This window comes from Centroberyx gerrardi, chromosome 7 (assembly GCF_048128805.1).
Source record: "Centroberyx gerrardi isolate f3 chromosome 7, fCenGer3.hap1.cur.20231027, whole genome shotgun sequence".
Taxonomy (NCBI): Eukaryota; Metazoa; Chordata; class Actinopteri; order Beryciformes; family Berycidae; genus Centroberyx; species Centroberyx gerrardi.
Window position 1 is genome coordinate 32,387,159 of NC_136003.1, and position 23,641 is coordinate 32,410,799.

General features: G+C 42.1%; 3 protein-coding genes across 5 annotated transcripts in view; 1 reads left to right on the forward strand and 2 right to left on the reverse strand.

Moving 5' to 3' along the window:
- The window catches only part of LOC139919357 (NLR family CARD domain-containing protein 3-like), a 123,351-nt gene that overhangs the window by 35,113 nt on the left and 64,597 nt on the right, over window positions 1-23,641 (forward strand). The gene's annotated exons all lie outside the window — the stretch shown is intronic.
- Window positions 99-11,082, reverse strand: LOC139926556 (NLR family CARD domain-containing protein 3-like). Its single transcript, XM_078284788.1, has 7 exons — window positions 10,801-11,082; window positions 8,607-8,693; window positions 5,584-7,459; window positions 2,243-2,416; window positions 1,587-1,760; window positions 1,347-1,393; window positions 99-865 (listed from the first exon to the last, which is right to left on the reverse strand). The coding sequence occupies exons 1-7, from the start codon at window positions 11,075-11,077 to the stop codon at window positions 297-299; spliced, it is 3,204 nt and encodes a 1,067-aa protein (XP_078140914.1). The 5' UTR covers window positions 11,078-11,082; the 3' UTR covers window positions 99-296.
- Window positions 15,355-22,536, reverse strand: LOC139926559 (uncharacterized). Of its 2 annotated transcripts, XR_013504989.1 has the most exons (5): window positions 22,198-22,536; window positions 20,843-20,893; window positions 19,500-19,661; window positions 16,531-16,830; window positions 15,355-16,472 (listed from the first exon to the last, which is right to left on the reverse strand). XR_013504989.1 is itself a non-coding variant. In XM_078284785.1 (4 exons), the coding sequence occupies exons 1-4, from the start codon at window positions 22,469-22,471 to the stop codon at window positions 16,670-16,672; spliced, it is 648 nt and encodes a 215-aa protein (XP_078140911.1). In that variant the 5' UTR covers window positions 22,472-22,536; the 3' UTR covers window positions 15,355-16,669. The 2 variants fall into 2 exon arrangements, 1 of the variants encoding a protein (XP_078140911.1); XM_078284785.1 differs by having other exon boundaries at window positions 15,355-16,830.

A 23,641-nucleotide genomic window follows, 5' to 3' on the forward strand; every position in this document is an offset into this window, starting at 1 on the left:
GGTGAGATTAATAAAATGCCAAATAAAACAAAGGTCCAAAGGAAAGATATTTTAACCTGTCAAAGATAAGCAAACAACAACTTGATTGTCTAGTTTAATATCTCATTCATTTAATTTTCCAAAGAAAATGTTCACATTCTAGTACAAGTCATGTTAAAACGTTATTCACATGTATGCATATGTGTGTGTGTGTGTGTGTGTGTGTGTGTGTGTGTGTGTGTCTGTCTGTCTGTGATCCTGTACAGACTGAATTATCATTTCAGCTGCTGTCTTTGGTCAGCAGTGTGAGTGTTTCTCTACACTGGAGGTGACTCTCCCTCCTCTATCTGACACAGAGACACTGAGGAACCAGACTTAAACATAAATTCAAACCCAAACCCAGGGTAGAGGGGTTCAGTGAATGTGGAGTGGAAGGTGTGGATGTGGATCAGTTTGTCAGAGGAGACTCTGTAGAAGGACAGAGAGCCAGCAGACCAGTCCAGATACACTGCGACTCTGTCAGAGCCAGAGGAGAGGGGGGTTTGTATGACTGTTGTTCTGTTATTGTAAGAGGCAGAGTAACTCTCACCAGAGCAGAAGAGACTCCAGGACCTGTCATTCAATCCAAGAAAGCAGTCATCATCCCTTCCTCTCCTTCTGATTCCTCTGTCAGTCACTCCAATAGAAACCCATCCTTCCCTCTCAACCTCCCAGTAGCAGCGCCCAGTCAGACCATTTCTGCACAGCACCTGTTTCCAGCAGTCAAATCTCTCTGGGTGATCAGGATGTGGCTGCTTCTCTCTCACCAGTGTCGCCTTTCTGTTGTCCTCAGACAGAGAGAGGTATCTGTTTGCTGTGTTTGGGTCCAGTGTGAGTTCACAGGCATCTGATGGAGAGAACAAGACACAATACAGCAGCAGTTTCTGGTCTAATAGACCTATTCTGTTCATTATTTGTTGATTTAGTAATAGTTTGACTGTTAATTATTTAACAGTTTCATACAACAATTGATACTGCTGTGAATATGGTGTTTCCATCTAAATTAAGTCAGGAACACTCTAGTCATGATAAAACCATTTATAGCAACAAATGGTAATAGTTAGGTTTGGCGTTCATGGTATAGCAGGGGTGCACCCCCCCATGGGTGACACAGAGCAGAGCCAGTGTTGTGACTTTAAAAGCCACCGTAGCAAGAATCAGTGCAAGAGGAGGTCATTCAAATATACCGCCTTGTTATGAGAATGGATTGTGATTGGCGTGCATAGTGATCAGCTGATAGACGGCCAGCAATGCGTAACCAACACAATGCTCCATTATTTGAATGTGTGTTGCTTTACATTCATGATTAAAAAAACATAAACACTTACACTTCCTCAGACCTGACTTCAACCACCGCACTGCACCATGGTCCACACTGGAGAAGGTGGGGGGTGGAGTGATGGGTAAAACACAAGTCAGACCAGCATATTCTCCTCGATAAAAGGTTTTCCACACAACATCAGTCATAACTTTCCTTGAAACATCAAACATTATTCCTCAGCTTCTCAGTGTGGCAGAGAAAATGTGTGTGAGCTCTCAGCCTTCTAGCAGACGTTGCCTCTCCATACCTGAGAGAGTCCAGTCTCCAGTGTGGATCCTCCAGTCCAGCAGAGAGCAGCTTCACTCCTGAGGCTCCTGGATGATTGTAGCTCAGGTCCAGCTCTCTCAGATGGGAGGGGTTGGAGCTCAGAGCTGAGGCCAGAGAAGCACAGCCTTCCTCTGTGAGCAGACAGCCTGACAGCCTGCACACACACACACACACACACACACACACACACAGTTAAGTTTTCTTCCACTGATCTATAATCTGTTGTTTCTTGTTTGTGCCTGCTTTTGTACGCAAGGGTTCTCTGGAAAAGAGAGCCCTCAGTGGAAGATTCCTGTTTGAAACAAGATACATGTTGCATTTTGTCATTAGTACATTGCTCTGATGTTAGGTGTGATAATGGTTAAGTGAAAACTGCAGTGGTCACCATTCCAAACAGTTGCTCTAGTTCTTGGATCAGAGACAGCAAGGAGGGGAAATAGTGAAATATAGTGATAAAAAGCAAAAAGCAGTTCATAAGGAATAGAAAGTAGAGTGAAAGGTTGTCACCACAGCTGGACTGAAAATCATATAAAATTAGAAAGTCCTACACAGGATAGGAGTTGACTCGTTTAAGTTAACCTGTATGTAAAACAGGATTTAAACGGTCTTACGTTGATCACGTTGAGGAATACTAACCTGAGAGTTTCCAGTCTACAGTGTGGACTCTCCAGTCCAGCAGAGAGCAGCTTCACTCCTGAATCCTGCAGGTCGTTGTTACTCAGGTCCAGCTCTCTCAGACTAGAGGACTGGGAGCTGAGAACTGAGGCCAGAGCTTCACAGCTTCTCTCTGACAGCTGACAGACACTCAGCCTGAAGAAGAATTAGTGATGAAGAGAAACAACAACTTTGACAATGTTTCTATTTTCTCCTCTGTAAATGACTGGTTGTCAATGGTGAATATAAAGATCTAAAAATGTTTTTCTCTCATACTTTAATGGCCTTGATATCTGTACCAAGTTACAGTAACACATTACATGCCAGTAACGTAATCTTTTTCAACTTTTTTGGTAATTTCATGACAAGCTGACGATCTCATACATTTTAATAGTCAAAGCAATAGCAACATTGGGTCAGCTGCACAGTCAATCATTTTTAATTGGGATAATAAAGCTATCTTGGCCTGCATTTCCATCTTAAATAGGTCAGTTAGTAAATCAATAACATACCAGGAACGTTTTAATGAAGTTGGAACAACTTCAGCAGCAAAGACCATACCTGACACACTTTGCAATTTAGAGTAGTATATATACAAGACCATTCCACCAATCATTTGTGCTCTGTATCTCGTAAGTTGTCGATTATGTGGCACTCTGCTACTTTCTCTAAGCTCTCTAGCGTTTGAAATTGTTTCCTGAGCTCTTATGGATCCCAGCACATTTGAAGGACTAAATCTGTTTGCTGCTATCGAAGACTTCACCAGCGGCTCCCACTCCCCTTCCCAGCCTGGTTTCTCCATCTCCAAAACGGCAACTCAGGTCCATGGTATCTTTCCCATCTATACTATCTGCCCACCGAGCTTCACCTCAGATGACCAGTGAGCCCTCGGCCCCTTCTCCGCAGAGCCATACTTCCCAGCGGGTGGTGAAACAAGCGCTCCAGTCCTCTGGCTCCCTGGTCTCGGGTCCTCACCAGCACCCACCAAGGAATTCTCCATCATGCTCCCTTGCCTCCTCCGCACGCTCAAGCCCTGTATGTCGCTCCTACTCTGCCTAAAAGGCAACACAGTCCGAGAGGACTGTTGCAGAACTCCAAGAAGCTCTCCATGAGTGCAGCCTTTTTTTTTCTTGCTTCGCCACTAAACCACACTACTCCAGCTCTACACCAATGGTTGGTGTAGAGCCATACCTCGCTGCTTCCAGGTCGGCGCCTGCTGGTCCCCAGACTCACCCAACCACAATTAACCCCACGTCTGTTGTCACACTAGCTTTCACTGCACCAGGCTTCACACTAGACAGGGCCATAGTCCCACCTGGTCAGCAGTTTCTATCTCCCTCACATGCCCCCACTGCGGCCACTGCTCCCAGCCTAGCTTCAGCCCAGACCTATGACGCTGACACTCCTGGCCCAGCTTCAGCCATGGTTACCATCTACAACCCTCCTCTGACCGTTTTCCAGCCTGCTCCAGCCCCCTGCCCAGTTCTGGCAACCTCCCAGCCTGCCCCGGCACCAGATCAGCTCCCCAGATGGCTCACTACATACCGGTGACTGCCTTCCAGGCACCCTGGCATGCCTCAGCCTCTGGCCTGGTGGATCTTCCCCCCTGTGCCTGAACCCTCCCATCCTCTGTTGTCATCATCGTTGTCTGTCCTCTCATCCCTCCGCAGGCTGCACATTCTTCTACATCTACATCCAGAACCCTACCCCCAGAATCCCCCCACAAATCAACACATTCACATTTCTGACTCCCAGGTTGCCAAACGCAGAAATACTCACATGAACGTCGCTCTAAACTATAGTCTGCAACCTCTACCTCTCTACAGAGCATACAAAAGAACAATCTAATTGTCTATCCTCATAGGTGTGGTCTGCACCTAGTGAATTAGTATTATACAGCTTTTGCCATCTCATTGCATTTGTTCATAATTTGTAGTCAACCTGAACAACTGCCATATGTCACTGGATGGTCATTTGAAGACCAACTGTTAACATTAGGTAGTAATTGTAGCACATAACTATGGCACAAAACGTTAAGTTGGTAAGTCTGAAACGGGTAGTGGAGGCAAGAAGACTCCTAATGAAATTTGAACAATTAAGTAACAAATACAATATTTATATACTTTTAGATAAGCTCCTCCTCCATTATGTTGCTATGATGTGTAAACTTCCAAATGACCATTAAATTACAAATTTGTATCATAGCAGTGTATTCTTGCATTTCACTTTTCAGGTTGTCATGATGTCTGTTGAAATGTTGCTTTAATATAGTTGTCTGATTACACAACATCATGCAGACATAATTTGGTTATACACTTCACGTTTTAAACTTGCAGAGCAAATCTTTGCAATTTCATGAATCCTGACCTGAGAGTGAGCAGTCTGCATTGTGGACTCCCCAGTCCAGCAGAGAGCAGCTTCACTCCTGAATCCTGCAGGTCGTTGTTACTCAGGTCCAGCTCTCTCAGACTAGAGGACTGGGAGCTGAGAACTGAGGCCAGAGCTTCACAGCTTCTCTCTGACAGCTTACAGCCACTCAGCCTGAAGAAGAATTAGTGATGAAGATAAACAAGAACTTTGAAAATGTTTGAACTTGGTTTGATTCAAACATACAAAAAATTAGGGTTGTGAATTGATAGACCACACAACTGTATGAGTGACACTGGAGAGCGGGAGCAGAGTGTGTTCAGTCCAGTTCTCCACAGCATGGAATCAGTTTCCTTGTAGCAGCAGAGCAACAAAGAGGACAAACACTCTTTATGGAAGTGAAGCCACACTTTCCCTCTCTCTCTCTCTAATGTTTGTTTGCTATGTTTCTATGTGCTTCATCTACAAGGAAACTGAGGTTGGATTTTTTTGTTGTATACTTTCAAAGTCTTGCTCATTTCTCCAAAGGTGCCTACTCCAGCATTAAAGCTTGAATTTCCATGCAACAGAGACAAAAGCATAACACAGACATAAAAAACAATGTGAAAATGGATCATTGCGACAAATTGTTGCAAAAACCATCATTAAATCTGAGCTGACCTGAGGGTTTCCAGTCTACAGTGAGGACTCCCCAGTCCAGCAGAGAGCAGCTTCACTCCTGAATCCTGCAGGTCGTTGTTACTCAGGTCCAGCTCTCTCAGACTAGAGGACTGGGAGCTGAGAACTGAGGCCAGAGCTTCACAGCTTCTCTCTGACAGCTCACAGCCATTCAGCCTAATGAAGAATTAGTGAGACAAGCAAAAAAAACAAACAAGAATTTTGAAAATGTCTCTATTTTCCCCTCTATAAAAAACATATTTCATGCAGTTAATATATACAATTATCTATCCACCTACAGAGCTATATTGGAGGCTTCGACCACTGGCAGCAGCCTCAGAAGACCCTTCTCTGAAGCAGAGTATTTCTTCAGGTCAAACAAGTGCAGTTTCTCTTCTGATGACAGCAACACAAAGACCAGAGCCGACCACTGAGCAGGGGAGAGTTTCTCTGTGGAGAGACCTCCTGATCTCAGGTACTGTTGGATCTCCTCCACTAGAGAACGGTCATTCAGCTCATTCAGACAGTGGAACAGATTGATGCTTCTCTCTGGAGAAGGATTCTCCCTGATCTTCTCCTGGATATAATGGACTGTTTCCTGATTGGTGTGTGAGCTACTTCCTGTCCGTTTCAGTAGGTCTTTTAGGAGATCCTGATTGGTCTCTAGTGAAAGGCCCAGGAGGAAGCGGAGGAACAAGTCCAGGTGTCCATTTGGACTCTGTAAGGCCTTGTCAATAGCATTCCTGTGGACCATTGTTGTAGACGTTTTGCTGAAAAGCATCTGCACACTTTGGAAAGTAAGTTGTGGTTCAGCCATCACATTCTTGTTCCTGTTAATGAGTGACATTACCACATAAACAGCGGCCAGAAACTCCTGAATGCTCAGATGGACGAAGCTGAACATCTTGTCCTTATCATTGTCCTTGTCCTTCTTCCGTCCACGCTCCTCTTTAAAGATCTGTGTGAACACTCCTGAGTACACTGAAGCTTCATTGAAGTTAATGCCACTCTTTTTTAGGTCCTCCTCATAGAAGATCAGGTTGCCTTTTTCCAGCTGGTGAAAAGACAGCTTTGCAAGTGACTGAATGTACTGAATGCTCTTTTCTGTGCCATATTTCTCTTTCGTCTGATCAATCTGAAACACCAGGAATTCTGTGTACATCTCAGTCAGGGTCTTGGGCAGGTCTCCTCTCTCACTGGTTTTCAACAGATCCTCCAGAACTGTAGCAGTGATCCAGCAGAAGACTGGGATGTGGCACATGATGTGGAGGCTTCGTGAAGTCTTGATGTGGGAGATGATTCTGCTGGCCTGCTCCTCATCTCTGAATCTCTTCCTGAAGTACTCCTCCTTCTGTGGGTCAGTGAAGCCTCTCACCTCTGTCACTATGTCAACAAAGTCTCCAGGGATCCGATTGGCTGCTGCAGGTCGTGTGGTTATCCAGAGACGAGCAGAGGGAAGCAGTTTCCCCTTGATGAGGTTTGTCAGCAGCACGTCCACTGAGGTTGACTCTGTAACATCAACAGAACATTCTTCATTGGCAGTGAAGTCTAGTTGAAGGCGGCTTTCGTCCAGACCGTCCAGCACAAACAGAAGTTTGAAGTTACTCTTGTCATAGTTGGAGTTTCCTGATGTCTGTAGTTTTGTGAAGATTTCATTAAGAGCCTCCTCCTTGATGTCTATGGTTTCTCTGATACATCTGTGAATTAGTTCTGCAAAACGAAACCTTTCTCCCTTCAGTAAATTCAGCTGGCGGAAGGTGAAGGGGAACGTGAGATGCACATCTTGATTGGCTCTCTCTTCAGCCCAATCCAGGATGAACTTGTACACAAGGAACGTTTTGCCGATTCCTGCAATCCCATTAGTCAGCACTGTTCTTATGGGTGTGTATTTTCCAGAAGGGTGTTTGAAGATGTCACTGGGTTTGATTGATTTCTCTATTCCTGCTGGCTCTCTTGATGGCATCTCAATCTGCCTGACCTCATGCTGCCTGTTGATGTGTACATCACCCCCATCTGTGATGTAGAGCCCTGTGTAGATATCATCCAGATGTTTCTTATCTTTCCTCTGTAACCATCCTTCTTGTGCACACATTAATCTGTCCTGGAGGTTAGATTGGAGCATACGTTGGTACCATGTGATGAGCCGTGGAGGCTTTGGTGTTCGCACCAGCAAATCTGTGTAGAACAAAGGAACATGCATAGAAAAAACAAAGTATTAGTCTCTGTGTACACCGGACACCTCTTTTGTAGCTAGCACTTAACAGATGCTTATGAGATAAATGAAAACCCATTTGAAGCTAAGTGTTTGTTTTGCTAAAAATTTAAGTATTTGGTGCCCTGAGTATAACAAATATGTTAATCTCTCACTGTCAGGAATAACAACACATCCTTTCCTTTGAAAAGAAAGAAAAAAAAGAAGAAGAAGCACATATTGTGAAGAGAGACTCCCTGCTTATATAAAGCCTTAAATGGATGAGGCAGGTTGCAATAATGGGCAGAGCAGGGATAACATTCTCATATTCAGATTCAAATATTTCATTACAAGTTGTTAGAGCCATTTATACAATAGAAACATAGTTGTAAATAATTTAGATTTGCTGTATTTGATTTTCTAAGGATAATAAGCAGTTCCACAGTCTCATTGCAGTATGCTTAATTAGGACCAATAATGACCGCAGCCAGCCCTGGCTTCTGATTGGTTAAAATGTATAACATGCTGCATGTGCTTGTTAGATAGTTTAGTTGAAGCTATGGAGCCCTGAGAGCGCGCTAATCTTTGTGTTTGTATGTGCTTATTGTTCTTGCCGTGCTTACCATACTTATCATGCTTGTGTAGAATGTTTTTATTTTGTATAAAGAAGAAAGTGTTCAGTAAACTAACCCATTAAAATGAAGAACATGGACTACAGAGTTTTATTGAAGCACGCGTCAACTACATGCTTGGACTCTACAGCTTAAGTGGGCATTTTCAAGAAATAGACAGAGCCACACTAACACAAGTATAGTAGCTAATAAGTAGTGGGCTGTTTTTAGGTAAAGTTTTTGATGAGTACACATGCAACCCAGCTTCACGATCACACATTTACAAATTTATGCCTGGGAGGTGCCCAGCATGACCATAGTCTTGGTGGCCACTGAGCAGCTCCACTGGAGCAGTCGGGGGTTCTGTATTTTACTTAAGTAAATCAGTGCTTCCAGGAGCTGTGACATGAAATAAAAGAAGACGATTAACAAAATCCTTAATCATTTTAACAGCCACGCTAAATGGGCAGTGACAGAACAACCAACATGGCAGCCAGGGTGAGCCAGAGAATAGCTTTACCTTCAGTCTGACTGCTGCCGGTGGGAAGGTGAGGAAGAGAAGCAGCTCCTCTGTTCTCTGTAGTCTCCCCAACATCACTGACATCTCCTGAGAGAGAGAGAGAGAGAGAGAGAGAGAGAGAGAGAGAGAGAGAGAGAGAGAGAGAGAGAGAGAGACAGAGAGAGAGAGCGAGAGAGAGAGAGAGAGAGAGAGAGAGAGACAGAGAGAGAGAGAGAGCTCTACATATGTGCTGAAGGGATTGAACATTCATCAGGTTTAGTGTTAATTTGTCTCTCTCACATGAATGGGTCACACACTGTCATCAGCTATTTTTACTATTTTCACCACCGTATAGACACACTGTACTGATCGGTCATAAATTATCTTATCCAGAGAACACCAACATCTAACGACGCTCATGTCGGCGGATTAGTCAATCAGCCACTCATATTAATATCTGCATTCTGATTTAGTGAATAACAGATTATACAAAAATAAAACTGTTCACCCAAGTCATCATGATGATGTTCTCATAGTTAGCAGCAGAACAACTGCTTACATGCTAGACAGAACCATTGCAAATTGTCTTGTCTTTGTGGAGACCCATACATGTCTGTAGAATTAAACCTGAACCATTGACCTGCTTTCTGTCTCTGTCTTGTCCTTGACTGAAATTTGCTGTTCCTGGTGCTGGGTTGACTGCCATCTGAGGCCTTGTGGGGCTGATGGAGATCCAAACATTTTTCTCTGCCTGTGCAGCACTTTAAATGGGACCAGAATCACAGTCAGAATGAATGGGAGTCAATTCTGCCCTACAAAAGTAAATGGCAGTTTTTAAAGGTCAAATTATACCCATACATGCTCTTGAAGTGATACAATCAGCATTATGCTGTACATATTGTGGTGGGATTGCAAGCAGAAACACGGCTGTGGTACAACCTGACCCAAAGGTGATCTTATTGGGATTGTGCACTCAGGTGAGTAAGCAGGGAGGCAGTGTGCGCGTCAGGTACCCTGAGTCTAGGCAGGAGAGTGGGGAAGGCAGCATCCATCCGAGTGGTCCGGCTTGAGACCGGGGCAGCCATCAGAGTTCCTCGGTCTCCTGGACCAAGGTCTCCTACAGTAACTCAAAGGGGATAAAGCTGGTCGATGCCTTGGGCACTTCTTGGATAACAGGGTAACCTGTGCAAGTTTGACCGCCTCCATCATTTCCTGGGGAATAGCCTAATCCACACCAGGTGCAGCTAGGCTGAGGCTCTTCTTTCTTCCTCCAGCAGTGCCCTCAGGAAATGATCCATGAGTACCCGTTCCACAGCCTGGCCCGCGGTGAGGAGGTCTGGCTGCAGCCAGCACTGACTGAGATGGAGGAGCTGAGTTAACTGGGCTTGCACCGGTGCCTCAGACTGGTATCTCCAGGCATGGAACTCCTGACCTGCAGTGACTGGGGAGAGCCCCAGGCATGCCAGGATCTCCCCCTTCAGCCTGGCATAGTCATGGGCTTCTGCCGCTGGCAGAGAGTAGTATGCATGTTGCGCCTCCCTGGTCAAGAAAGGCACCAGGGGGGGTCACCTGTTGCTGCTGGAGGGTTATTTGTAGCATCTGCAATTTGGAGCAATGCTGCCATGTCCCAGGAGGCTCCGCTGTCATAGTATGCTTAGGCTTATCCCTAGCTCCCAATTACTCGTTGCCAATTACCCAGTAGTTTTAAAACTTGCTATTGATCTCAACAACAGGCTATTGGGAAGGCTGACACTGCTTGTATCAGCAAACAAGCTGTGTAGAACAATGCATCATGACTCTCTCTCTTACGACTGTGGCTGCCGATCATAACGTGATATATATACAGTATATAGAACTCCTGTCTTACTCATAAGATAGATCTTAATAGTCATGAGATTGATTTTGGACCCCAGCTGATATACTCTCTTTTCAAAAATTACAAAACACTATAAGTCCTGTGCAATCATGCCTGTTTCGCTGTTCCTTCCTGGCATCTGCATGACATAAAAAGGCAGCCTGACTCTTCACATATACACTGTCTGGATACAGAATAACAAAAGTATACAAGTAAAAATGACACAGCTCACACGTATTGTATTTGCAATATTGTTGTATTGTAAGTGTTGTATTATAAATAAATTTATCAGACACGTGACCGCATAATGTGCCAGGTCTGTTTTTCACATGTTTGTATTTTTGCCTTCCCACAACTTACCTTTGGGTCCTGAGCTGGTGTTTGACAAACTCTGCACTAGATCATTCCTGTTGATCTTCTTCAACACCTTCTTGGTCACCTCAAGAGTGTTTTCATTGTAGGTCTGCACCATCTGATCCACTGTGTCCAACCTGTTTGCCTTCTCCAGTTGGCTCTTTGGGATGGCTGGGAAGCCTTCCAGGATGTCAGCCTGCTGCAGGAACCACTGGAAGATCTTGAGCTCTTCATCTCCCAAATCATTCAGTGTCTCCAAGAGCAGCTCTTTAACCGTCGCCATTGTTGTTCCCTGGTAAAATCAGATGCCAAGGACAATTATGCAATTTTCCCACCAGGATCATCTCATCTTATAAATACCAGTGTTTTAGACATGTGCATCTACTAGATCTGCACCCTACAAAGTTACACACTATAAAAGTTACACACTACACCTTCACTCTACTCTTGCCTAAGCAGGGAGCAGATACCCAGCCAACTCAGCAGTGCACATGTGTCTAGCCACTCTCATTGTTTATCTAAGTCACACAATTACACAGAGGCCCCGCTTGCACACATTGCACACATACACAAACACTCACACACACACACACACACACACACACACACACACACACACACGCAAATGCACTGTTGTTCCTGCAACACCAACATCAACAACACCAGCAACACTAACGTTGCAGCGTATATATTTTGTTAATATTTTGCTATTTTTGTATTTTGTATATATTCTGTTATATTTTTTTGTATTTCGCTATATTTTGTTAGTATTTTGCTTATATTTTGTAAAAAATGTTTGCTTATCGTGTCGCCTTATCTGCTGAGCTGACCTGACTCTCATTCAGTACTTTTCATTGTATTGTTGACCCTGTGTTAACCTACATATGACAAAATAAAACGAAACTTACAGGAAGAGGAGAACTGTAGACAAAATAGATGATCATGCACTAAAATAAAGACGAATAAGTCCTATTACTGATCATTTTCTACGGGTATCCCTGGGTGCAGGGCTAGTGACAGTCTAGATTTCCCAGCCTAATGGTTCTAATTTCAAAAATGTTTTTTTCTGGACCTGGTAACAAAATAAATAAATAAATAAAGATAGCAGGACTGCTGGTGAGGGGAAAAAAAGCAATTTTAAGGGTGAATGTGTTTTATATAAATACATACTTGCTTTACAGTGTCATCTCTTTGTGTTCAGTTAACATGATGATCTGTGTCAGAGTATTACACATACCCTGTTACAAGACGGGTAATTTTACAACAGTGGAAGTCAGATATAGGGAACTAAAACTCACCATTGCAGTGTTTCAACCAACTTATGTCTACTTTTTTCAAACATTTCTCTCACTTAACCAGGCAGACTAAAAAGAAACATTCTTATTCACAACAATCTTTTTTTTATTTAATTATTGTTGTTATTTTCATCAGATATTCTTGTTGCTGTATTCAGTGGCTGTAAAACATATTCACTCCATTTGACCTTTTGCACCTTGTATTGTGAAACAGAACTAGCTCAAAACACATTTATTTGGGATATTTGGTTTTGATCACATCGTGTGATTTTTTTTAATAGCATTAGTATGAATATAGAGTGATATATACAGTGTTATACAGTTGAATATACCTTTTCAGACATGCTCTAATTTTATCTGTCTTGCTATTAAGTTTCATGTAAGGACCCTTCAGTACATCTTAACAGGATTTTAGGGTGGAATACCAGTGTCACTTCTGGATGACATTTGATTCCTGCTGAGGTTTCAGATAAAAAATAAATTATCCTCCTCCATCACTACATGTGAAAACACAGAGGGAACAGTTTTAGTGCACTGTGTCTCTCTAACTTTACTACGGAAGTCAACGAAGAAAAAAGCCTGCTGAAAGGTGAACCGTCGGTACTTCCACATTTTGCAACATGTCACATACCCACTGAGTTCAGAAACAACCAGGACGGCCTGCTCTTTCCTTTAAACGGACCGATCAGGTCCATCAAGAAAGAAAGTTTTTAAGCCTTTGAAACAAATCAGACTTTGCAAAAGGGAGTCGTGTGAAAAGGAGAGTATGGAGAGTATTGGGAAAGGTGTGTGTTGTTCTGCACTTGGTGTATAAACAGTGGTTAAAATTCCCTTCAGTCCAATTTATCCAAGCTTTCAGACCAATTCTGAGATTTCCTCACATTTTATCAATGAAACAACGTATTGCAACAGTCTAACTTGTGGCCTGGTGTTGATTCAATCTGACAACACAAAAAGTAAAACATGGAAAACATTTTTAAAGAAGGTTAGTTTTGGCTCTATCGCAAACCATAGCACAGTTAACTCAAATATTCAGATTTGCAAGCATCAGATACACATTTTGAAAGACTGTAATCATCATCATACAAGTGTAGCTACTACAGTCATATTATACAATGTACCACAGAGTTTATTCATCAAGCATATCCTTCATCAAGCATATCCTTACCTGATGGATTCATATCCAGATCAAGTCAAACAGACTTTCTACCTTCATCTGTAGAGGAAACATTGAGAGAGAAGGTGCTGTTTATTCTCCTTCATCAGTCCTGGTGTCTGTCTACATTTGATCTGAGGCTGCTGTCACATCCTCATAACTTCACTATGAAACTGTAGAAACGTCAGCCTGACATCAGACCTTTGGGCTGACTGTGGTGAGGAAACCACAGATCAGGAGGTGTGGTATATGGACACACAGTAAAACCACACCTCTGATTCTCCCTCTAGTGACTAGAGGGAGAATTTCATCCTCGTCACTCAAGAGGAGCTCTAGCACAGAAACATAATACATGGAATTGTGGAAATTATATCACATACATCTCCCTAACGAAATTAAAATGTGAGTTCTACAAGCACTTTATGGCTAATTTGGAGCACAGTGGGATGATATTATGGTGAAAATTTTAGTGTTCATAAAAGACAAGTTAAGGTCACAGAAGTTAAGAAACCTATTTTAAATAAACCAGGACCCAGGACAAAATGACTGGTCTAATACAACATAATACAATACAATAAAATGCATATTTTAATTTAGAACATTGTATAGTTATAATGTAGATTGTGTCTATGTTGTACGGTGCATTGTTACAGTGCAGTAAGACAGTACAGAAATTAGTTTTACCATCTAATTGTGCTGTTATTGTGCTAGTTTTTCCCTCTAGTTGTACTTGCCTTATACCAGCTAACTGTCTGTGTTTCCCTGTTGGTTATTTAGAGTGGAAATGAGAACGACTTCTGGGAGACATTTAACACTGCAGTTTGGACACAATCGATCATGAAACATGTCTTGAAAAGGAAAGCCAGTGTACAGGGTGAGAGGAACTTTGTTAGAGCAAAGGAGATCTGATTTCAGTTCTTCATATTCACATAAATAAGTCTTTACTTTGAAAGCAGTGGGTTACAGTGCTATAAATAACATACTGTTATTATTTTTAGATGGTAGCCAAACCACTTATGCAGTTGTAAAACATACATTATAACTGTTTTAAGAGCATGGACCTTAGTTTGGTGAAATGTGTCAACAAACTGCAAACCAAGTTACATTAAAGGGTAACTTAAGTATTTTTCAACCTGGACCCTATTTTCCCAACTTTTTGTGTTTAAGTAACTAATGGGGACAACAATTTTTGAAATTGGTCCAGTATTGAGCGAGATCGCCTATGCTTAAAAAACACAACACCAGCCTATAGAAAGAGTAAACTACAATGCACCATGTATTTACCAAGCTTTTGGCTCCGTTAATTTGGCTCCGTTAATTCACCGTTTTTAACCGAGACCGGGGCCAACAAGTCGGTCCAACTCTCTAGACAAAACCACGACACAACTTTCAGGGGGGAGATTACCGGACTACCGAGGCTACTGTTACTTACAGGACCAATTTCAAAAATTGTTGTCCCCATTAGTTACTTAAACACAAAAAGTTGGGAAAATAGGGTCCAGGTTGAAAAATACCGAGGTTACCCTTTAATGACAATAGCAGGTCTCGTACTGCTGGCTCAGTCGACTAAGGTGCGTACCATGCAAGAAGACAACAGAGATCAGATTAAAGGGGAATGCCTTTAAGAATTCATATGTTCGTCCTGTGTCCCTCAACAGTTCAGTTAATACTTGTGAACATGCACCACTCCTTCCTAGAGCTAGAAACTGGAGAACTGACCTTTGAATGTGTGACTAAAATCTGTCTCTGCTTCATAGACAAAGAATGGGGCAATGACTTTCTCTACGAACCAGTAATCTTTTAAAATAACCCATTTACATTAATTCACCCCTTAATTCATGCAAAATCCCCTTAAAACTAATTAAGGGAGTTATTAGTGGAGGAGACCCCATAAAAACCACCTTAAACACCCCTTAATTTTTGACTCCTTACTTTCTAATTTAATGTAAAATTCAGGGAGACATGAACATTCCATTAATAACTCATTAATAACCTGTAAACCTGCATAAAAGGCATGAAAAATCCCTTAATTACTAGTGTCTCCACGAGCCAACCAGTGAATAAATCCCTTAAAAAACCATTCAATTCAATTCAATTCACTTTATTTATCCCCGAGGGGTAATTGCAGAGGCACGTAGAGTAGTACAATTTACAAGAAACAATTATCAATTAACAAGAAACAAAGAATTAAAATTAAAATAAAAAACACACATAACATACAGTACAACGGTACTGTATGTTAAAAACCCATGATACTAATATACTAATATCTAAAACTCATAGACCAATTTGTCTTTGCTGGTTTATCTAGTCATTTCAGCAATTAAAAACATTGGAGCATTTAGTTATTATTATTATTACCACATCAGTAAGTCAAGGTTTCTGTCAAGCTCAAGCATCGAACAATACATTCCAAGATGACACCGAGGGGTCCCGTGTCATCTCAAATACAAAATGGTCACAGCGGAACATATTTTCCTGAAAAAACACTAAAAATGTTTACAAAATTGTTAACATAGCGAGTCAAAGGCACAGTACCACTCCTGTGCTAACAAGGACACACTGAGTCAGCCTAGTTCAGCAGTATTGCTGAAGGCGGAGGCGAGTGAATGATCCTGGTTCTGCGTCTGAAGACATTGCCATTCCTCCTGATGGCCACTAGGGGGCAGATAAGTGTCATGGAAAAAACACGCAACTGCACATTGGTGTCTGTATTTTTTCTGATTTGCATTATGTGTTGAGTGAGTTTCATGATCCTTGGGCCCTTGAAACTTGTTAAAGCCGGCCGTTGTAGAGTTTCAAAAATACATGGGACATCAATGACAATATAAGCATCCTTTTCTTCATTTCTGAAAAAAATTTGGGTTTTTTGTCCAACAGCAACAATACGTTAAAGTGCTCAACAGATTTTCTCCTGTTGGTTGATGAAGCAGTGTTAAATAAATAATTGTTTGGGACCCAAAATTGTTCGTGAGCCTGTTTCTGCTAGGTCTCAGTGACAAGAGGACTGGTATGTTTTCATGTTAATGGGTCTAATTAAGGGTGGGACTACATTTCCTCATTTAATTTGGCCAGGCCAAGTCCAGGCCGAGACCAAAGCAAATCGAGTCCTATTCAAGACTGAGACCAAAATAGGAAATTAATTAATGCAGAGATGCTCGAGAATCATTACACACAATGCACAGGTGTAATCCCTAAAATTGTTATAATGCTTAAAAGAAAATTAACTAAGGTGGACAAGGTGGAGAATAACCCATCTTTGGAACTTTTGGAAAAAGCCTGGACTCCCTGAAGAACAAATCCTTTTTAAGAGTGTAGGTAGCATGCTAAATCAGTTTTGCATACAGCGATCAATGATCAACTACTTTGAAATTTACTTTGAACCAAGTCGTTGACGACTCGAGACTTTGCCACGAACAACAGTCTACTTGCTGCCGTTTTTTCCGTCATTCGGGTCTTGCTTTGGTTCTGTTTCCTTGCTGGATGTGGAGCTCAGCGCTCCAACCGCTCCTGCCGCCGCTCCTCCTACTGCCGCTCCTGCCCCCGCCACGACAGCCGAGGCCCCGGCCGTCAGCCCCACCGCTCCTGGAGGGACAAACGGGATGAGTGAATCATAACAAAGACTTCATTTCTGAAGTGTGATGGTATATCCATTCCAGGGGAAATAAATAATTACCTCAAGTTTATCCTTCAATAACTAAAATATAGACGGTCCGGTCTTAACTATAGAGCGCAGATGTTGGAAACACTCCTATTTGCGGCTCCTTTACTGCCTCTGGTCTCCAGGTTTATTTCATAAGCATCCACACACAACTTTGCGTGGCTGACTCTATTACGCGCCACATTCATGGACAGAAACTAAATTCACAAGGGCAATGAGGTATTTTCACAACACTGTGTGCAGACCATCTATAATTAGAAACCTTTTTTACCTTGAGATATCAATTTATTAATTTCATCCCACAAAACTGTGTCCCGCTTTACTGTGTACCACTTTAGCCCAAAATCTCAGAGGGAGCTGCAGGCAGTGGGCAAAATGCTGGGAGTCAACATCAGTAACCCTTCCAGCGTCAAAGGCACACGCTGGATTCCTCATGTTGAGCGTGCATTGCATGCACTTCTCGAACCAGCTGGACAGGATGAACAGGACAGCGGCCAGTACGATGCAACCCTGCAGCACATGAGCCACCTGTCTGCATCCTCTCCCTCTGCTGATGTGAAAGGAAGGGCTAAGAAGGTAATATATTTCAAAAGAAATCCTTGCGTCGGGTTGCTCAATCTTTTCTTAACCATGTTGTTTCAAAGAAATGATGTAATTTGCTGCAATCTCTGAAATTATTTTTTTAGATCAAGTGTGAGATGGAGCATGCAGAGTTCTGCGCCTTCAGCCACTTTATGGCTGACGTTTTTGCGGAACTAGGGAGCCTTAGCTGGATCCTACAGGGAAATGACTTGATCCTACCCAAGGCTTCTGCTGAGCTACAGAGAACAGTGTCTGAACTGGAAGGGATGAAGTTGAGGCCTAAGCCAGGAGGGATGTTAGAGAAGTTTCTGAGCATTCAGCCTGAGGGAGAGAGTGTTACCTTTCAGGTGTGATACAATAGCAAATAAGAGAAAATATTTAGAATATACATTTTTCAGTTCAGTTATTGGTATTTTGATTTTGGTGTTAACGTGCTTTTCAGGGCATGGAGCTGAAAGGGCAAGTTCCCTGGACTGATGGTGTTTTCAGTAATCTGCATGTGGCAGCAGCTGCTGACGTTGCAGTAGAAGAGATGAGATCACACTTGAGCTGTTTGCTGAGTCAGTCAGGGGAAGGTGTAGTCGACTGCCTCAGAATATTCAACCATGATGCATGGCCAGAGAGTCTAGGTGCACTACTGGACTATGGCAGGGCAGAGGTTCAGTCTCTCCAACATTTTGGCAACCTTCTCAGAAAGTGAGCAGATAGGGCAATATTGCAAATTCTCATTTTAGTATGGATTTAAGTATAGAGGTACGATGTTATGTATTTTAATGAATCTATAACATGTTCAATGTTTTAAGTTTCACACATTTCTTATGTCTAAATGTTCCCATACCTTATTCCCTCCCCTAATCTCTCTCTCCCTGTATCTCTATTGACAAAGTGGTGGATGCCAGTCTGACCAGGTCCATCAGGAGCAGCTGAAGCCCCTCATCAGGACAAGTCATACCTAGGGCTGTGGCAGACACTTCTCACCAAGGAGCCATATCGTTCAGACTTTGAGGTATGTGGGCAATATTTAACATTCTTCAGAATTTACAAAGTCATGTCTACTCTCCTGAATAAATAAATTGAGTCTTACTTATAGTTACTTTTACTTTTTCCAGAACTTCCTGCACTTGGCTGAAATACTGCTTGTGATGCCAATCTCCTCCGCTCAGTGTGAGCGGGGATTTTCGGCACAAAATCGCATTAAGAACACTATCCGCAGCAGCCTCCATGTCTCCACTGCTGAAAACTTAATCCGTATCAGCACAGCAGGCTGCCCATTGGAGGAATTCAACCCTAGCCAGGTAGCAGCGAAATGGTTTTTCTCTTCTAAGAGGGCCAGGAGGCCAAATAGGAAGAAGTGGCCAGCAGACATGCTAGATCTGTGACACACACACACACACACACACACACACACACACACACACACACACACACACACACACACACACACACACACACACACACACACACAGGAGCTTTGGTTTAAATGTTATGAGGTATGTTTGTAAATATTGCTTGTTTTGTATTGACTTGAATCTGTTACATTCTGTTAAAGAACAAAGAAATCTTTTGGATTCTAGTTTTTAGTTGTTACACCGCTTCCCATGTTTGTTTGTTTTTGTTCTCTTATTAGTGATTTACACACTTTTTTTAATTTAATATGAATAATATTGTATGTATGATATAAATTTACTGAGATTTGCACTGCTCATTTGAAGTGTAATATATTGATGTTTTGTATATAGTTGTTATGTCCCTGCAATTTATCATTATGGGCAAATAAAGAAAATGTTTGTCTGAAAACATTTCTTAAGGTTTGGATTTTGTGTGCCCTGTATGCAACATTAATGTCCTTTGCCAGTCACATACCTGTTTAAGTGATGAACTGCACTACTTGACTACAAAAAAAAGTTAACGTACAGGAGGGAGGGAAGTTGAGAGCGGTTTGAGCGATGGACATTCGCCAAGCGTGGCCTATTTTTGCAGTACCAGTTATAGACTCTCCATCTTCACCTACCTGCAGACTGAAGAATCGCCACCAGGCTCCCTGCTGCCACCGCTCCCCCATTGGCTATGGCTGCCGATGACATCATGCTCGCAGCCACTGAGCCAGCGGCAATTCCAGCAGAGGTGAACCCGATCCCGGCCAGGACGAACGGAGCCGCCACCACCGCTCCAACTGAGAAGGACAGAGAGAGACAGTCAAATCCCAGGCAGCTGTATCCTACCAGGTTGGGAAAGTAGATTTTTTTGGCTGGTACATACACAAAAAAAAAAAAAAAATCAAGCCTAATAGATGTTTAGAATAGGTCCAAATGATGGTTGGTTACCTGCCAAAGTGGCTGAGAGAGCAGACCAATTTACCAGCCACTGCCAGTATTATAACCAGCCAACTAGATTTTTAGTTTAGAATAGAAATTAGAACCACAAAATCATGTTTGATTGGCAGACAGACTTCCCAGACAGAGCTAACATTTACCAGCATTTGTCTGGTTGCTGGTAGTAATTTCCCACCGTCTACCCAGCTCAGCTTTGGTACAACATGGGCTTTTATCATTTCTCACATTATTTTAATGATTTATTGAGGCAACCCTGTAACTGAAAAGCAGGCTGGATCCATGACAGTGAAACTCTGCCTGCTTCCTGCTTGTAATCAGCTCTGGATAAGAGCAACAGCTAAATGCCTAAATAATTTTAATCAGTGATTGAGGAGGTTAGTTGTGAAGAGAGACATTCACCAACTGAGTAATGTGACACCTACAGTGCTCATGCAAAATAACCGCTTGCAAGGAAGTGAAACCCACTGCTAATAATAATAAAACGAATAATACTACTACTAATAATAAACTCCTCTATTTCTGCCTGTAGGGAAACTCTTTTCTCTTGCCCCCTCCACAGGGAGGTCAGAGGTCAGAGGTCAGGGTCAGCTACAGAGCAGCACCTCTGGAGTTGGGATTCAGTGTCTTGCTCAAGGACACTTCAGCAGGACGGGTGCTTTCTGTAACGGGACCTTGAAGGACAGCCTCCTTACTCTTTACACCCCCTTGCTACCCTAATTGAATATTACTGAATTCATCTTGAACTTACTTTTGCATTCAAAATGTTAACTTGAGATGCTAAAATTATTTAATGAATTTTAATTTATTTATTGAACCATGTATCAGCAAACACTGGAAACTGTTAAGGCTTCAGTGTGTCTGTGTCTGGAGAGAGTTGTAAATTATGGAGAAATAACTGGTGATGCTGTATACCTCACTGGGTAAAACAAGGTACCAACGAACACTAAAAACATACGCGCTTGTGGTTCTCTAAAGGTGCGTTGGATAAAAGCCTGAGATGTTATGGCATCTGTTATCTCACCTCCTCCAACGAGCGCTCCTCCCACTGCTGCAGCAGTAATTAGAATATTCCCTGTTGCAAAAAAAGAGAAAATATTAAGTGAATGGAAATGGGGTTTATTACAAAATACTATAAATCAATTTCTAGGAAAAAAATAAATAAATTATCAGTGACTGTATCATAAATGTATTACTAGTGCTGCTACTACTACCACTACTTACGAATTACTAACTTATTACCTTTGGTGGAAAGAGCAGAATGTCCTACTCAAGCAGAAGTATTGATAGTTTGCTGATTTGTACTTTAGAAGCAAAATTACTGATTTTAAAAAATACTCACAAAAGTAGGCTACAAGTAGGCTACACAAAAAAGCTCCTCAATTAGGCTACAGTAACGTGAGTACATTTTATTGATGCAAATTGCTTTATTATTACATTATTCTGACTATCTCGTTTAGGTGAGATCCCCTTACAAGCCTCAGGGTTTGTTTTGTTTTTTTTATCTCACCCGCACACTTTTCTTTACTTCTGTCTTGTAGAATGATTGTTTCACTACTCGAATAAATAAATCCTAAATCGAAGAATGTATGACCCAAGTAAGTCTAGAACGATTAATTATTCATGAAAGGTGGGATAGTTTGAGAATTGGGGAAGGGTGGATGTGAGCTATGTTCCTAAATACATTTGACTGGGAGTTGGGCTGGTGATTAAGAGGACCATTATGCTATATATGTAGATAGTTGGATATGTGTGGTGATGTATTTATTTTATTTTATTTATTTATTTTTGCATTGCCATGTAATATGTGTATGTATATGTGCATATAGATATACATGTATACGTATATGGGATTATGTGTAATTGTGCATGTGCAGATGTATATGTGTATCTATAGATCATGTTAAAACGTACCTCATCTCTAGATCATGTCAAAATGTACCTCATCTCAAAATTGTGTAAAAAGAATTGCTGTAAAATCAAAATAATGTAAAAACAAAGTGCTATATGTCCTCCAAAGCGGGGGGGGGTGGTGGAGGGAAAAAATAAAATAAAATAAATCCTAAATCAAATAGTTGTTTTCATTCGGGTGTCACGGCCAGCTCGCCGCACAGGGAAGAGCGTAGAAGAAGAGTGGCAGCCATGACACCCGAATGAAAACAACTCGGACAAGCCACACAGATTTTATACTTTATTGCAAACGCTCGTGTAACAGAAAAGTGAAAAGAAAAACTGCCAGCAAGGATTTGGAGGTATAAGGACTCGGGACTGACCGTGGATGTCAGTCCCAACGGGGCTAACGTTACTACTACCAGTAACTTTTTACTACAAAAGCTCGAGCCCCTCTCCTCAGGACCAGCTCCCGACAGTATGACTCACTCTTTTCCTTTCTTCTCGCCATGTCGTCGTAGTGAGCGGTGAGGGCGCTAACCATCTCCGTGTAGGTCCCGGTCGGTCCCGGCAGGCTCCGGAGGATCCGCCGCCCTTCATCGCCGAGGCAGAGGAGCAGCCGCTGCGCCTTATCCTCCTCCGGGCAGCGCTCCTCCGTCAGGTACCGGTCAAAAAGAGAGATCCAGTCGCTCCAAGGCACCGGCGGAGGGTCGCTGGGTTTCTCCAGGAAGGGGGCCGGCAGGGCTTTGGCGTCCATCGGCATTATTTCGGCTGCCGGTTATGCACAGGTTTCACGTTCAGAGTTCAGGCTACAAATCGGAGCTGCTGCCAAACGTTGTGTCTGCCTGTGTGTGTGCGTGCTCGGGCGGTTTTATACGATCAGAGCTGACCAATCAGGACTCACTCAGAGTGTTCATGTAAAACCCAAAACTTGCTTGGGGAGTGATAAGGAGTGCCTGTCCCGGTCAGTTTCTCAGCCAGGTTTCAGTTTCTCAGGAAACGAAAGGCAAGCAAAAGCAGTTACAAAGTGATTAATTCAATTCACATTTAAATGGCAGAATTAACTAAACGGTTAGTGAACAACAAACAAACAACTAGTGAAACGTTAATTAAATGTGTCAACTAATAATTAGCCTATATTTCATTATTTTTATTTTAAGAGATGAATAGCCTACATTATTGAATTTATAAATCGATTTGTAAAATTATTTTTTAAAAAGACATTTAAATTGTACTTTTTGTTATTCCATTTACTAATGTGTTTTCCTATTCATTTTCCATTTCACAATTCATTTAACTACACTTTCTGCTTAGGCCACACACTTAAATTGTAGAAGTCTCTCTTTAATTAGAAGACATGCAGCCAGTGTGCCAGACTAAAAATAATACGAGCCGTCATTTGGCTCAACCAGCAGCAGTGACACTTCCTACCTGAGTCAAAGGGCCTTTAGAGTCCTATGATTAAAAAGTTGATTACAAATAGCCTTCCTCTCAGACCACAGGTGACTGTTCGATGGATTAGACACATTTTTGAAGGGGAGGATGTCATTTGGCCTTTAAACTTACCAAAAGAACCATCATTTTAAATGAGGTAATGGTTAACGGTCTACATTTTAAAAGTAATCTTCCAAGCCCTCCTACCTAAGACACTGCATGGTACAAAAACATATAAACTTTATAGTATGTTTAATTTCTATGGCCCGATGCTGTATATCCAAATAGGTATTAAGTGCTTTAACAACAGGAAAATAAAAGTCGAGTTAAATTCATTTAACCAAAAAAAATCAAGTGAAAACAAACAATATGAAGGATTGAAAAGATGACACCGATTCTGTCAGCCTTGGCAAAGATCCCACTATTAAGTTTAATTTCCTAAGAAAGCAAGAGGAAATGTTTGCTTTTAGGGAGGTAAGGCCCCAAGGTGAACCAAGAT